At 40.1% G+C, this 14875-nt stretch overlaps 1 protein-coding gene across 5 annotated transcripts in view; it reads left to right on the plus strand.

Annotated features, from left to right (window-relative positions):
• Window positions 1-14875, plus strand: part of brinp1 (bone morphogenetic protein/retinoic acid inducible neural-specific 1) — a 163769-nt gene that overhangs the window by 74214 nt on the left and 74680 nt on the right. For all 5 annotated transcript variants that reach the window (XM_086187161.1, XM_086187162.1, XM_086187160.1 and 2 more), the window contains exon 2: window positions 924-1191. In XM_086187161.1, the coding sequence (XP_086043287.1) occupies window positions 974-1191 (218 nt within the window). In that variant the 5' untranslated portion in view covers window positions 924-973. The remainder of the gene's footprint in view (window positions 1-923; window positions 1192-14875) is intronic.

Genomic DNA, 14875 nt, shown 5'->3' on the forward strand with positions numbered 1-14875 from the left:
GTTTCGAATTTGTTGAATACATGATTTTTCTTTGTCAGCTCGGAAATAATCCCTGTTAAATATATTAGTCATGCGACTGTTCTGTAGGTGTATCTGTCACCGCTGTCTCCAAATGCAGCCTTGTTATGATTTGTGCTTACAGGTCCTTTCTTTGCTGATCCATGCGTCCATTATTTCAAGATGCTCTGCCTCTAAAATATTTATAGTAACAGGGACGTGTTTGTTATGATAATGACATTTTGTCATGTTGAGGGGAGTTGTGGGAGCAGATTTACTCAAACCAGAATGAGTCTGTTTGTTGTTGTGTACCATTTTTATGCCTTTTTTTTAATGTATTTTGTTTTGATTATCATTTTTGATGCTTTTATTTTTTTAATACTTCTATTTTTTTTGGTTCTGGTTTCAGTTTATGAGACTGCTGGTCAATGGCAAAACTTTTTTTGTTGTTGTTTTTTTTTTTACCCAGCAGTAATTGACACCACTGGGTAAAGGGAGATAGAAGGGAGAGAGTGTTTTCCCACATTAGACGATGGGTGTCATAACATACAATAAAGCAGCCCTCCAACCTTGTCAGAGCTTGTCATCACAGCAATTACACTTAAAAGAAAAAAAAAAAGAACGACAGCCAAACAACTGAGGATGCACTCCGAGCTTTCACGCAACAGTCCTTGTACGGAGAGACACGATCTATTCGTGGCTTTTCCAGAGGAAAACTCCAGGGAGACGTGAAGGGTGAACAATTGCAGAGGGGTAATAAAAAAATAAAAACATATCCCGTCACTGTAAAACAATAACGACAAGGGCGTATCTTATTGGTTCGGCACAGCACAATTAACCTGCCCTGTGACGTCTAAAATGAACTTGCTCGTCTAACAGCTTCTCTGTTTGTCTCCCTCTCTCTCTTTTCTTCTCTTTCTCATCAGGTCTCCACATAATGGAGCGAGAATGAACAGAGAGCGGCTTAAAAAAAAGCATGAACTGGAGGTTTATTGAGGTCATCTGCTTCCTGTTTATATGGGACCATATAACAGTTCAGTCTTCCCGCCAGGACCCATTGGCCACTGAGCAGCATGTCACCAAGCAATATGACTGGCTCATCTCTGACCGTGGACCTTTCCACCACTCTCGGAGTTATCTGTCCTTTGTGGATAGATTCCGCCAAGGATTTACGACCAGATATAAAATTTATAGGTGAGTTCACTTTCAGCTTGTGTACTGTTGCAACCGCGCTGACATTTTCTTTGCTGTTTATTTATTTATTTTTATTCATGAAGAGTCTGGCTTCTCAAATGCTTCTTCTATTTTGAGAGTTTGAGTTGCTAAAAGCTGCTCTCTCTACATTTGTAACCTATCACGTGTGCATTTTTGATGTCTACATGCATTCACTCTCAGCGAGGTGAACGTCCTTTCCCTTTTTTTTAAATTGACAAAGTACTTGACAAAGTATTTTTAGACCATTTTGAGTGATTTTCAACAGCAAAGAAATGATTACATCATCAGCTAAGTTTCCTCTGTAATTGCATCCTGAAAAACCGAAGATTTATTATTTTACTTCGGGATAAGAGTGCGCTTGTGTCGCTTATTTTCTGAGCAAATGTGATTGCGGTTACTGCAGGACCTAGTATTACAGTGTACCAGTTTGCATAATTTCATGGAGTCACTCCCATGATAATCTGAACTTTAGTCCCTAAAGACGAAAGTATGCTACCCTTAATGTATGGAAATGCATTTTACAGTATATGTCATTTCAAACATCTGTTGCACATGGACGTTTGCAATATATGCACTAGAGGGCAGTGCAGAGTCAACAACTCTGGATCACGTATCTGTTGAGTCAAAAGAAGTAGACACCAAATTTGAGGTGTACAAATTCCCACCTCTCAAACTGTACATCCATGACATGCCTTTATGTTTGGTCTGTAACATAAATTTGCAGGAAATGTGCAAAAATGCTGAGGAAATCAATTCAGAGTATAGACAGAAGCGTAAACTAGCCTTAAACCTCCACCCATGAGCCATTGTCCCCCCTACTGGCCATTCCTGGTATTGCAGGTTAAACATACAAAGCCCTGCACTGGTTGGTCTGATAAGGAAAATGGACACTTTTTATTGTTAGTATTATAATTGTATGTATTTTAACATTTGAACTTATTTAATTATCAAAATAGTACAGTATAAATTGCAGTGGCATGGTTTCATTTGTATACAGCAACACTTTTGGCAGCACTCTTGGTGTCCCCCTCAGGAATTGCTTGAGAAATGTTTGTTCATTGTCTCTCCCAACAGTAAAATTATTGAATTAAATATTTATCCTTGATGCATTCGAGGTAATCATATTCAAAAGAAATCATAACTGATTAATCGTTCCTCTCGTTCAACATTGTGCACACATCAAAATACATGATGCCAACTTTATATAGCTGTATAATTAGTTCTTAATTTGTATGCCAACACTACACTGAACACTTGTTTCAAACAAGTACAAATGCTCCCGGCTTTAAATCACTGTGCTTTTCTCTGCTGAGGCAAGACACTGGGTAATGAGGTGTTAATAAAGATCTGCAAGATTTCCTACTTTAGCTGTAACGTATTTCAACATCCCATTCAAAGAGGCGTAAGTGATTTCTGCTGTAAATACTCCACTTTTATCTCCCCTTACTTGCTTAAATGATACAGGCTGGCTTTCAATAACATGATTTATTTCTCTCGCCGTAAATCTCCTCCATAGCTGCAGATCCTGAGGTAGAAATTAGACATCTAGAAACCCTCTTTCTCAGAACCATGTGCTTTGATGTCCTTGCGCGTCTCTTCTAACTTAGAATTATAGAAAGACTGAGACTGAGTAAGAGAGTCAACTCATTCACCACACTCCTTTGACAGTTCCTTTACTGAGTTTGTTCTTCTTCTCGCCTCCATCTCTCTTGGTAACTTGCCACAGCCCCTGGTCCCAACTGGCTTTCGCGCCTTGATATTGTCACATGAACAGTAAACAATGCATTTGCATAATATGTATCTTGACAAAGCAGGATGTTGCACAGAGACACGAATCTCAGAGGCAAAACTTCTGAAGCTGCTTTCCACAGACACTGTCGAGCCACCGAGTGCTGCCTGTAACGTTGCAGTGATTTATTGAAACAGTGCGTGTGAGTGTGTGTGTGTGTGTGTGTGTGTGTGTGTGTGTGTTGCTGGTTGTTTATCTCTTCCTCTCTCTCTCCTAACAAACATTTAGTTGCATCAAACTCAGCCACCAGGGCAGTGTCACTCCCCCCAATGACAAGTAAATAATGCATTAAGAATGATTTGATGTGTTTGTCATTAAAATTCACATTTACAGCTGTCTGAGAAGAATATTTTGATATATTCCTTTAACTTTCTTCGCTGTGATCCGTGTAATGTCCCTATGAATATGCCAATAAACCAGGCTTATCGCACAGAAAATAATTGGAGTGACCACTACCTAGTAACGCCATGTCATTTGGTAGACGCAGCCTACAAGAGGTCACATGGCATCCCCACAGAAACAAGCAAATGCAAATCTTACTTATGTTTAGTGCACTGAGGAAGTGTGCAAATTCCCTCATTCAATTGAGACATCTTAGCATGTCACCACTTTAACCTGGGCCGCAAAGTTTTCCGAAGCCTAAAGTGATACTTTTCCCAAATTATCTTTTTTTTTTTTTTAATCAAGTCCTTTGCATCAGATGTCTTAAATTCTTGAGGTTTTGGGGGTTTTTTTTGCACCCGATTGACTTTTTGGGGAACCCCAAAAATTCAGAAAATGCTACTAGTTGCTGGCAGCTAACGGAAACCGAACATTTACTAAAGCAATACTATTGAGGGAAGCCATGGCGATGGCAGCTTCCACGTTTGCCATAAAATGCTCCTCATCTCTGCGGTGCAGTACATCCACTGCTGTAACATAAAAGTATTTCGTTGCTCTGTGCCATCATGGTAAACACTCTAAGTACATAATGAGAACTGGTATTTGAGGCAGAGGTGTGAAAAGGGCTGGCCCAGAGGTGCAAATTATTGAAATGAACTGATGGTCCAAGTTGGATTTTTATTCCAACCTGGGCCACCAGTTCATTTTAATGATTAGTTCATCTTTAGCCAGAAAGGGAAGGAAATTACTGACATCAGCTGGTGTAGTGCTTTGTGGGAATGAAATCATACATACCCTCGGTCCTCCCCGGCACAAGATTGCCCAGCCTTGCTCCGCTCTAAACAGCAATGAGGACTGAATTGCTTTGTAAATTTCCCAGGAGACTTTCTGTGTCTTGACGATTTAGTGCTGGAAAGTGGTTGAATCAGATTTGCAGAGCGACAAAGCATCCATCCCTTTCGGGTTCCCTTATCAAGAGAGATTACCCCGAGGCACGTTGCATGGACAATGGCAACCTGATCAGCAACAAACAAATCTGCCCCGTCTTTAATAACATCGGCACTCTGCCTAATTCAAAGAATAAACACAGATTAGAAGTTGCCAACCTCTGTCTAGTCCTGTAAAAAGGTCACTGTCACTTTAAGGGGAAAGATACACCGCTCGACAGTAATTATCCTCTCCCTCAAAACCTCATGCCTCTTAAAAACATATGCGTTGTATAGCAATCATCAAACTGTGTTGCTGTTGATTTCAATATTAAAGCTGAGCTTCTTTTTCCTCCCTTTATTTCCTTTATGCTATTCATGAGATGCAAGAAAGGCACTGTCATTGCGGGCTGTATTCTACTTCTGTGTTGAGTCTGTTTCTCAATAATGTGTATCAATGTGTGCTTCAGTCACTGGTTGAAATTTGATGGCCTGTTTTGCTCAGACTAGCATCTCTCATTCTCTTGGTTGTACTCTATTAAGGGGGTCGAATGTGTTTCAGATGATTCGTGTTCTCTGTTAGGTCTTTGTTCGCAGTGCTCTATCTCAGGTTCTTGTGTGCCTGAGTGAAAATCCAATATAAATGCAAATCTGGTAGCCATTAATGCATTTTAAAGGCCTCAAATCAGCATTGTACTGTAATCAAAAAAAAAAAAAAAGTGAGATGGAGGTTGTTATTTAGAATGAAAGAAAATATTTATGAAAATGAATCGTGGTGATTGATCATACTTTGAACCAAAGAGCTCATCGGATCTTCAGAAGCCAAGGTTTTGAACAAAGCCCTGTAATGACCAGTAGTAAAATTACAACCAGCATTTTGTCCAAAGTGAAAACCAGCCCATGGAGAAGTTGAACTGAAGGTAAAATGTGTATCAGTACATCAAATATACAGCTTAATACTTTAAACATTGAACCCTTTTCTGTTGGGCTGCACCTTTTTTGAGACACGGAAAGCTTGGTTATTATAGCTCCACTAAATAACAGACCCTGATCTTTTTGGTATTTGCACAAACTTATGATCTTAAAATGGCTCTCAGATTACTGCGTTGTTTTTTTTTAATATATTTGCAATCTTTAATTACCATGATAGTCCAATATCAGCTTTAAAGTGTGGGAAAAAAAGTAAAAAAGAAAAGCCTGAAACACTGCAGGCGGCAAAGAAAACTGCTCAGCTTGCTGAAAACAGAACTCCACCACTGCCGCCTGCTCGCATGTGTCTTGTTATGTGCACCCCCCCCCCCATCCTCCATTGAAACAGCAGTTTTTGAAAACTTAAATTATTTAATGCAAGGCTGAAAATATTTGTCCTGAATCAGCCATAATGATGCCACTGTTGAAGAGTAGTTCGACTGATCGCGCAGCCACAAGAAAATATGGTAACATTTGTCGGGGAGATGAGTCACGAGGCTAATTGTACTGTTGCTAACGTTAAGGTTAATAACCTGTTAAACAGCAGTGTGAGTTTACTATAATATGCATGAGTGTTGATTGTAAATGCAGGCCGCTGCAGCAGGTCCGGCTCTGATTCAGTCATCAAATGCGTATTCAGAAATTGTTGTCGTATGGTAATTAGATGCGTGATAAGAAAGACAATGCTGATGAAACTAAATATATTGAAAACTGTATAGGAAACTTGGATATTTTGCGCCTTGTCGGATATTTACCCGCTCCCTGTACAAGAAGTTACTTTAAAACTATATTTTGTTGTCAACAATATTGAGACATAGTGGAATAGCTCCAGAATTCAGGAAGACAAAAGAAAAAACAAGTGACTCAATGACTCAATACACGCATCATAAAACACAATGTGTGCCCAAGACCAGGTGTTAGTCTTTTTTTCTTCAGTGATCGTAGAATAGAGCAGGAGAATAAAAAGGAAATAAAAAAGTTGAAGGACTATGAGAACATGGAACTCTTGTGATTTTTTTTTTCTTAATTTGTTGTTGTTGTTGTGGGATACGAGTGAATCACCTCTGAAAGTGAAGACAGTTGAAAATCCACGACTGTTAAAGCAGACAAAAAGGAGTTGAGAGCCGCTAATGTTCCTCCCAGACGAAGGAGAAGCGCTCGTCATAGAGCCGGAGAGTGAATGTACCGACAGACGAGAGGCGGTATAATGGTGCAACAGGAACTTTAGGCCCCACGATGTGACTTTGGAACATAAACCATGAAGCAAGAAAAAAAACCACAAACAAAAAGTATCATATGCTTGTCAATTCAACATTCATAGATGCCGGTTTTTTTGCCTTGTTGCAGCTTTTCATTTCCAAAAATTACACTCAAAAAATCCCTTTTCATGCATTTGCATTACGCTCACTTAAACCATTACATAAACCTTTTAAGGTGATGGTTTCAGTTAAACAAAAGAACTTTTAGTATTGACGTACAAAGTGTACACTTACCTGACGACGCAGGCCCGGAGGCAGGAGGGGATATAATGGGGGCTACGTTCCCTCTGTTTAAATTGTTCCACACCCTGCAGTTTAAGTGTTAAACACTGAATAGTAAACCAGCAAGAAAATGAGATAGGCTGTCATTGAAGCAACAGTAATGAAACACCTTCTTTGTTTTCATGAACAGCATTTGTTATTGAATGTAGCGCTGTGATTTCAGGACCGTAGACAGAGCCGTCGGGAGATTTGAGCTGAACCTCAACACACACTGTTCAGAATGAGGCAGGAGGCAAACAACCAATGTTTGTATGTACGAAATAAATACAAACATTTGGCTGTAAAGGATGAAATAAATGTACAATTTGATTTTAAAAGAGTAATTTTATCTTGTTACATGGACTTATGGCAGCACTAATTGGTGAATTTAGCTATCACAGCCGAAGAACCTATAGAAAAGGGAGTGAATTGCTCTCATTGAGTGAAAAAAATCATGACTACATGGCCAACCGAAAGAAGGAAATGGCTACAGAAAGGGCATAACAGGATGATAATCTACGGTCTTACTGTGTAAGAACCCATTTCCTATTTTTAGAGGCAGCAAGCCTGGAAAAACCGTCACATCAGGCTGTAGGTTTATTGTGTCTGTCTGACAAGACTCTTTTTGTTTGTTGGAGTGTGTATTTCTTCTTTTAAGGAAGAGAAATGAATGTTGCTGAAGGCTTTTTTTTTTCGCAGTGAAAGCAATGTTTTCGTTTCAGACGAGCTTTGGCTCCAACGTCGGTACGTTAATCCGATTGGTTGAAGTCAATTTGCGACAGATGATGGCTCACCCAATCACCTGGTGGGGTGTTTTATGTTGGTGTTGTTGATCGATCACGCAAAGTGCGTTTTATATGAGGTCTAGGCAGAGGCACTGCAGCGCTGTACAAATTCAGGTGTTCCTTAGAGGTTTTAAATATGTATTAGTTGCCTAACATAAAAACTAAACTTAACAAAATAAAATCTTGTCCATTGATACTCATGTCAGTATTTTTCAGGGCTATCCAGGATTTATCTGTGCCTTCCAACGAGCTCCGTTCCTTAATCAAAGCAGCGTTGGATGCATCGTTTTACAGTCATGACATGATTATGTAAGCACATTATGCATATTTCTAACTGAACATTTCCTTCTTAATATTAATTATTCCTAACGATAATCAGTCTACAGACAACCACTTGATCAGCACTAAGCCCTGAATGAATAATCTGCGGCTCTAATTAGCATGTGCAAACAACTTCTGCTCAGCCTCTAATTTTAACTTTTTCATCAAACAGCATTCTGAGACTCAATTCACCTTTTATTCAATTTCTTTTGTCCCCCCCCCCCCCCTTTTTAATTTTCCACGTGTATGGAGTCATCTGTTTCAGTAAGGCAGTCTAACATTATTGTAAAGAACGATGAGTGCGGATCAGCGCTGATCTGGGGCTGCATTTGTTTTCAATGGAAACAAGGTATAACATTTGTCCCACTCAGGACTTGAATTAGTTTGGATGAGCCATCCGTAATTGGATAGAGCGAGTGAAAGCAGATTTGATGCAGTCGGCAGATTTGCCGGGGAGGGAGAGAGGGAGGGAGAGAGAGAGAGAGAGAGAGAGAGAGAGAGAGAGAGAGAGAGAAGGGCTGCAGCAATGTTTAATTCAGCAGGTTGTAAGTTGCTGTAGCCAAAGGAGGAGATGCAAGAGAGAGGTAGCCAGGAAGTCAGGAGGGATGAAAGAGACTGAGGAAAAAGGATGGGGACATCGAAGGGTCTTAGGTGCCATTAGGCAGTGAGAAAGGAAGGTGATAAAAGTGTGTGAAAGAAAATGTATATAAGTGCTGGGGACATGAAAGGTGGTTCGGTGAGTTTAGTATTAAAACAAGGAGTGGGGGAGCGGACATGTATGTTGGCAGTGAGGTCACAGTCAAGGTGAGGAAGAGAGCAGCGGAGTGGCTGGGATGACTCATACATACCACGTAGCCGGGTGCAGCTCGCTCTCTCTCTCTCTCTCTCTCTCTCTCTCTCTCTCTCTCTCTCTCTCTCTCTCTCTCTCTCTCTCACAAACAAAAAAAACAAAACAACTGAAGCCATGTATTATTCAAGCTGTCTCTGGATCTCACTGCAGCTGTGCTTAGAAAAATCACATCTGCTTATCGCCTGTCAAAATGTTTTCACATGCATACAGAGTTTACACAATGATTTTGAGGCAACAATTATAAAAGCACATATGATGTCACCCCCCCCCCTCTCCCCATCTATCGGTGCTCGGCGGGTGAGACGAGATAATTAAATTTTCTCAGCTGAGGGAGAACAAAGGTTGTCCTTGAGTCAGGATAAATCAGGGATAATAATAGGGGCTGTGACAGTGATATAACTAGATTAATAACAATGTCACAAGCGATAGACTTCTTTCAATACGGTTTGATTTTCGAAGATTTTATTTTCTGCATGTGTGTCGTGTCGTGTAAAACTCAGCTGATTGAGGAAACGTGTCAATTGGCAGTTAAAATTTCCGCTTGTCGTATGTTCTATAATAACACAAGAAAAATGCATCCTGATGGTCCTAAAGTTTACAAGACTGACCAAAAAGTCCTCAACTCATGGGAATTTTCTTGTAAATCTTCTCTTAATTTCCTACCTGGGGAAAAAAACGGGATCCTCCCTCGCACGACCGAAGTCAACGTCAGGTGAGAAGATGCGACCAACAACTCCACATGGGGCAGCCTGACAAAGTAAAATGAGGAGAAGAGGGAGGTTTTTTTGTTTTTGATTGTAAAAGTGGTTTCAGCCAAGGTGAGTTAATTTTGGAGCTTGTAAACCCTTGAATTCAGCAAATTATGGCATGATACGCTAACCTCAAACCCCCATTTCTTAGACATTGAATCCCAGTCAATATAATAGACATTTGCTTTAAAACACATACACTTTTGCACATTTTCCACAGGATGCTTTTATGAAGTGATTGAGAAATTAAGTTTCGATGGCCCAAGTTATCACCCAAAAAAAAAAAAAAAAAAGCATCTTGGCTGTCTGGGTCTGGCAGCAAACATCTCTTCCCGTTTGCTGATTAAAGCAGTAAACACCTCCAAATCTTGGATTTCCAGCCCCTGCTTCTGCCAAATCAGGCAAGCTGGAAGAAGTGATGAAAATTGTATTTTACGTTGGAATAATATTTACATTCTATCTTTTTTTTTCTTTTTTTTTTTTTTACACATGGGAAAATGACAAAAGAAAATGTCATCCCATGGGGCTACGCTGCAATCACAAGCACTGAAGCAGTGCTGATGCTAGCTGTTGTGCTGCATTACTCAACTGTACAAATCTGGGAGAATCAACAGGGGCTGATACGGGATGGGACTCCATGCCACTTTCCTTCTTCAACTTCGTGTTAAGAAGCCCCCGCTGTGGGACGACTTAATTACTGGCAAGGAAGGGATGGTAATTAGAGGAGAAACAGGAGGCTAGAAGAAACTGCCAGGGTTAAGTACTGACTAATTCACTGCGTGGGACGCCTGTGCCACTCTCCCATGAGACTGGCAGTCACCACAAGAGCAACAAGCACTGAGGAGGAGATACTGGAGCAGCCATGTCTCGAATTACCAGCTCAAGCTTCTTAATCTCTCAAATATTCTCAAAGAAGTTCAGAAATATACATATAAGAATATATGCATATCTATAAATATAGAATCGATCCCAGAGGCCTGTTGATTTTCTATCCACAAAATAGAATCTCAACGGTCTCCCCACTGCATCCTCCTCTTCTTCTCCCCTGTTTTAATGTAACAAGAACAACGATTAACTGCTTGGATTTTTTTTTAAATCCACAATTAGTCATTCAACAGTTTTCCAAGCAAGAATTTCAAAATCCATCCCAATCGCAGTGTCACACGAGTCTCTGTTTGTTGTTGAAGTCGGAAGTTTTAAGAGTTTGCATTTGTAAAAATCAACTGCAACTGCAAATTTCTACTCTGAGAGTCAAAGATATCCGACGAATCGCGAGATCACAATTCAAAATGGCTGCTCTACTCGCCAACGACCTTCATGCTTTGATAATATACAATTTCTAACACTTATGTCTTAAATGCGTCACATTAAATCCATTGTACAAGCAGAACTGTTCATTTTCTATCCGTAGACATATTTCAAAGATGTCATACTCAAAATACAAGACAGGGTGTTGTTATCTGGTACTACAAATGGCTGCGATATCAACAATGGTAGTTTTCCTCGACTGAAACACGGTCAGTTGCGGCATCAGTTCCAGTTACATCCTCTGAGTTAATGTGAAGTTTGCATTCCCTGAACACAAGACCAACTCAACGGAATAGATCCAGCCGTTTGTGAGGAATGTAAGTGCATTATGCTAGCAAGAGGATGTCTTTACTAGTATTGTTTTTACAGTATGGAGATATACCGTATAGATTATATAGTTTCTAAATTCTAGCTGTGTAAGGAGCAAACAGTTATTAATTTGGTCACTGACTTGAATTTATGTAACAACTCGCTATCCTGTTAATGCTAGCGTTAGCAGATTGCTAGCATCAACAGTGAAATGGAATAAAATAAGCTAAAAGTAACATTAGCTAAACTTTGATGGTTTCTATCAAATGTTTTGGACCCAGACTCAAATGACAGTGACTAAAGTCTGTATATTTTGGGTTATTTTATTATGGTATGAAATTATGGCCAAGATGCAGTCATACTTTTTATGGTCGTGCTCATGTAAAAGGTTCTCTCTCATTTACAACACATCTGACATAGCAGTACCAGAGCGATGTCAGTAAAATGTGTCATAAAATATGTGGATAACTGGGAATAAAAATATTCACTTGATGGTGAGTGCTTTTCCTCACAGTTTATAAAAAAAGATGTACCACACAATTTGAAATATTCATTCAAAAAGTGAAAATATACGAGCTCAGAATAAATGTAACTTGATTTGAAATGCTTACTGCTCAGTCCGAGTCATTGCACAGCATCTCCACTGAAGTTGTTTTTGCTCTGGTACCCCTCTGTCCTGCGGTCAGTGCACATATCTTTGGTGGTTTGTGTGATCTGCACGAACATTGAGAGAGCGAGAGAGAAAAAAAGGTTTATTCTCGGCCTTGAAAAGAACATCTGAGTCAGTTCACTTCCAGCGAAAATGTTGCATGTGTAACTCTAACTGTGTTAGAAGTATAGTTTATGACAGCTTCTCTTGTAATGTAGGGATTCAGACAGGTTACATGCCAAAAATGAATTTCAGCAGGACTTTTATGTACCTGAAGTGTTGGCAGTGATTGTGTAGTGATTCGCTGGATGCACAAATCTATTTTCAATGTAACTTACAAGTTGTTAGTACACTGTATAATGTCAGAGAACCAAATGCATTTTAGTAGCGGGAGAAATTTAGAATTAGAATTGTAATATTTACCATTGGCTTTAAGGCAGCACAGTGGTGCAGTGGTTAGCCCTGTCGCCTCACAGCAAGAAGGTTCCAGGTTCGAGCCCCAGCATCTTTCTGTGTGGAGTTTGCATGTTCTCCCTGTGCCTGCGTGGGTTCTCTCCAGGTCCTAAGCTGATTGATACTCTAAATTGACCGTAGGTGTGAATGTGAGTGTGAAGGTGTGTCCATCACATGCCCTGTGATGGACTGGTGACCTGTCCAGGGTGAACCCCGCCTCTCGCCCGAAGGCTGCTGAGATAGACTCCAGCCCCCCTGCAACCCTTAATAGGATAAGTGGAAGAAGATGGATGGATGGATGGACCATAGTGTTAAACACTGCGTGGTATCATTTGTTTTGGGTTTTTTTTGTCAGGACAAAAAAAGTGTCACTGAAACCTGAGCTGTTACAATGAGCAATACAGGAAATAGTATTTTTATATATAACATTTATTTATGGCTGTGAAATTCACACACGGAGGAGGTTAAGGGAAACATTGCTGTCCTTTTCCAACTGCGACTTTGAAAATTTTCAAATATAAATCTAAATGGAACATGCGCTTGCATTACTAATTTCTTCGTGATGGGCATTTAACTTTTTTGAGCTGATTACAGTGACAACGCTGCCACTCAGCAGCGCTTAGCAAAATGTTAACTGCATGCAGATGCCCTTTTCAATATTTTGACACATTTTGAAATCTTTGGGGCTTTCTTGTGAGCTCCTAAGATTATATTGACAAAGACATACAGCAAACGTGGATGTTAAACATTTCATTTGATCTGTGCGAGTAAGCAATGTGATTGGTCAACGAGACATTTAGGACCTGTCCTCCCAGATTTACAAGCAGATGGGCTGTAATAAAAGAAGTGAAAATGATCTTCAGTATGTATAAGTGACAGATGTTGTCTAATTGTTACTGTAATTATATTTCCATACAGCATGTGCAGTGTCATGTAATTATTACCACATGAAAGTAGGAAGTCACAGAGGGAGAAAATCCGTATAAGGAGGTGGAGGAAGCAGTGGATGGATGACAGAAAAACCTGTTTTGATGGTCGTCACTGTACTGTTTGTTTTTGATGGGATCAGTGGATGAATATACTGGTTGATTTTGTGGTGCATGTGGTGAGTCTTGGCTTCCTATTTCCATTAAAGGAGTGCTCATGTTCTTTTCTTTAGGCCTAAACCCAATCACACTGTGCTAAAAAAAAAATGTGTCAAATCTGACAGTGGCAACAAAGAACACATGGGACTGTATAGGTTGGAGCACACCGAGCCAAGCTGAAATAGAAAATACCTCCTCACTACGTGTCTTACTCCACCATTGACTGGAACTCACTTTGATGTTGTTGCTGTGAATACTGGATGTACTGTGTTTCTTTTCGAACATCTTTGGTTTGTTTTATTTTGCGGGGGATCAGCAGTAAAACCCTGAGCTGCTGAGACTTTTGAGTCATCGTTCTTTTTCATGTTGGTGAGACTGGATTGACCTGAACTGGTTTGGAGTGGTTGAGAACACAAAACAAAGTCCTTCCTGAGTGGATTTAAGTCTGATGCACGCACGCGCGCACGTGCACACACAAACACACACACACACACACACACACTAAAAAATCTAAAGCTCTCTAAAACGTATCTCTCTCTGTATCAAAAAAGAGGTCGCCATCTTCTTCTAAACTGCATTCTACTTGGCTAAGAAATGTGACATTTGAATCAGTGGAATAAGTAGAAGAATAAAACGGAATAGAATCTAGGAACACTTGATGGTCTACCTTGGACCAGCAGAAATGTGCAGGGCAGAAATGTCTTTGGCTGCAGTGCGTTAAGAGAAACCTACAACATACAAATACGTTAAAAAAACAAACAAACAAACAAGATACAATCAGCACATGTAAAATACATGAGCATACAACATTACCCAAGGCAACTCCACATATCACAGCTCAATAGCACGCATGACAACACGTAAGAACCACAATGGCGCTCTATGTTAAGCGAGCCCCTTTCCAGTTGGAATGACTGACTGTGGTATTTTACAGCAGCAGGGTAAATCGGCATGGTTAAGCTAGCCCAGCTGAGTTGTGTTCATACGCGCGACTCAACAAAGATATGTAACGCCCCTGTATTGTTTGCTGTTGTTAGCTTGTAAATGAGAATCAGCCTACTCTCTGGAATGAAGGTGTGCTTCCAGTTATTAGTCAGACCTCATTTATTTCCAGGGAAACTGGATACTGGACTGGATAGACTTTTGGGCATATTGCTGCAACACATTAATTTTTGCTTATGTGTGATTTTGTCAGCAACTGTCTGATAATGACAATATTACTCTTGAGGGTGTGCTTCACCTTCATTATTTCAACAACAGTGACGCAGTTAAGAGTGGGGCTTGTACTTGAATTCTGTTAGCGGAAGCTAAAGCACCTCTCGTGTCATATTGCTAATTAATTAGTCTTGCTTTCTGGAAGTGTGTAAGGAGCCTGTAGCATGTGTGTCACAATTAAAAAAAAAAAAGAAGACATTAATCAGTGGTTCAAATGCGAAACAAATGATGATTGTATTGTGAGAAACATGAACGCTTGAGGAAAGTAGAGAAGAAAGAGGGCGAAGTTTGTGTGATCTTCTCAGGAAGGTTGTTCTGACCTTTGGGGACTCACACACCAAAGGCCTGATGAGT

This window comes from Aulostomus chinensis, chromosome 19, assembly GCF_037954235.1.
Source record: "Aulostomus chinensis isolate RoL2024-O1b breed Wild chromosome 19, RoL_Achi_v1.0, whole genome shotgun sequence".
NCBI classification, from domain to species: Eukaryota; Metazoa; Chordata; class Actinopteri; order Syngnathiformes; family Aulostomidae; genus Aulostomus; species Aulostomus chinensis.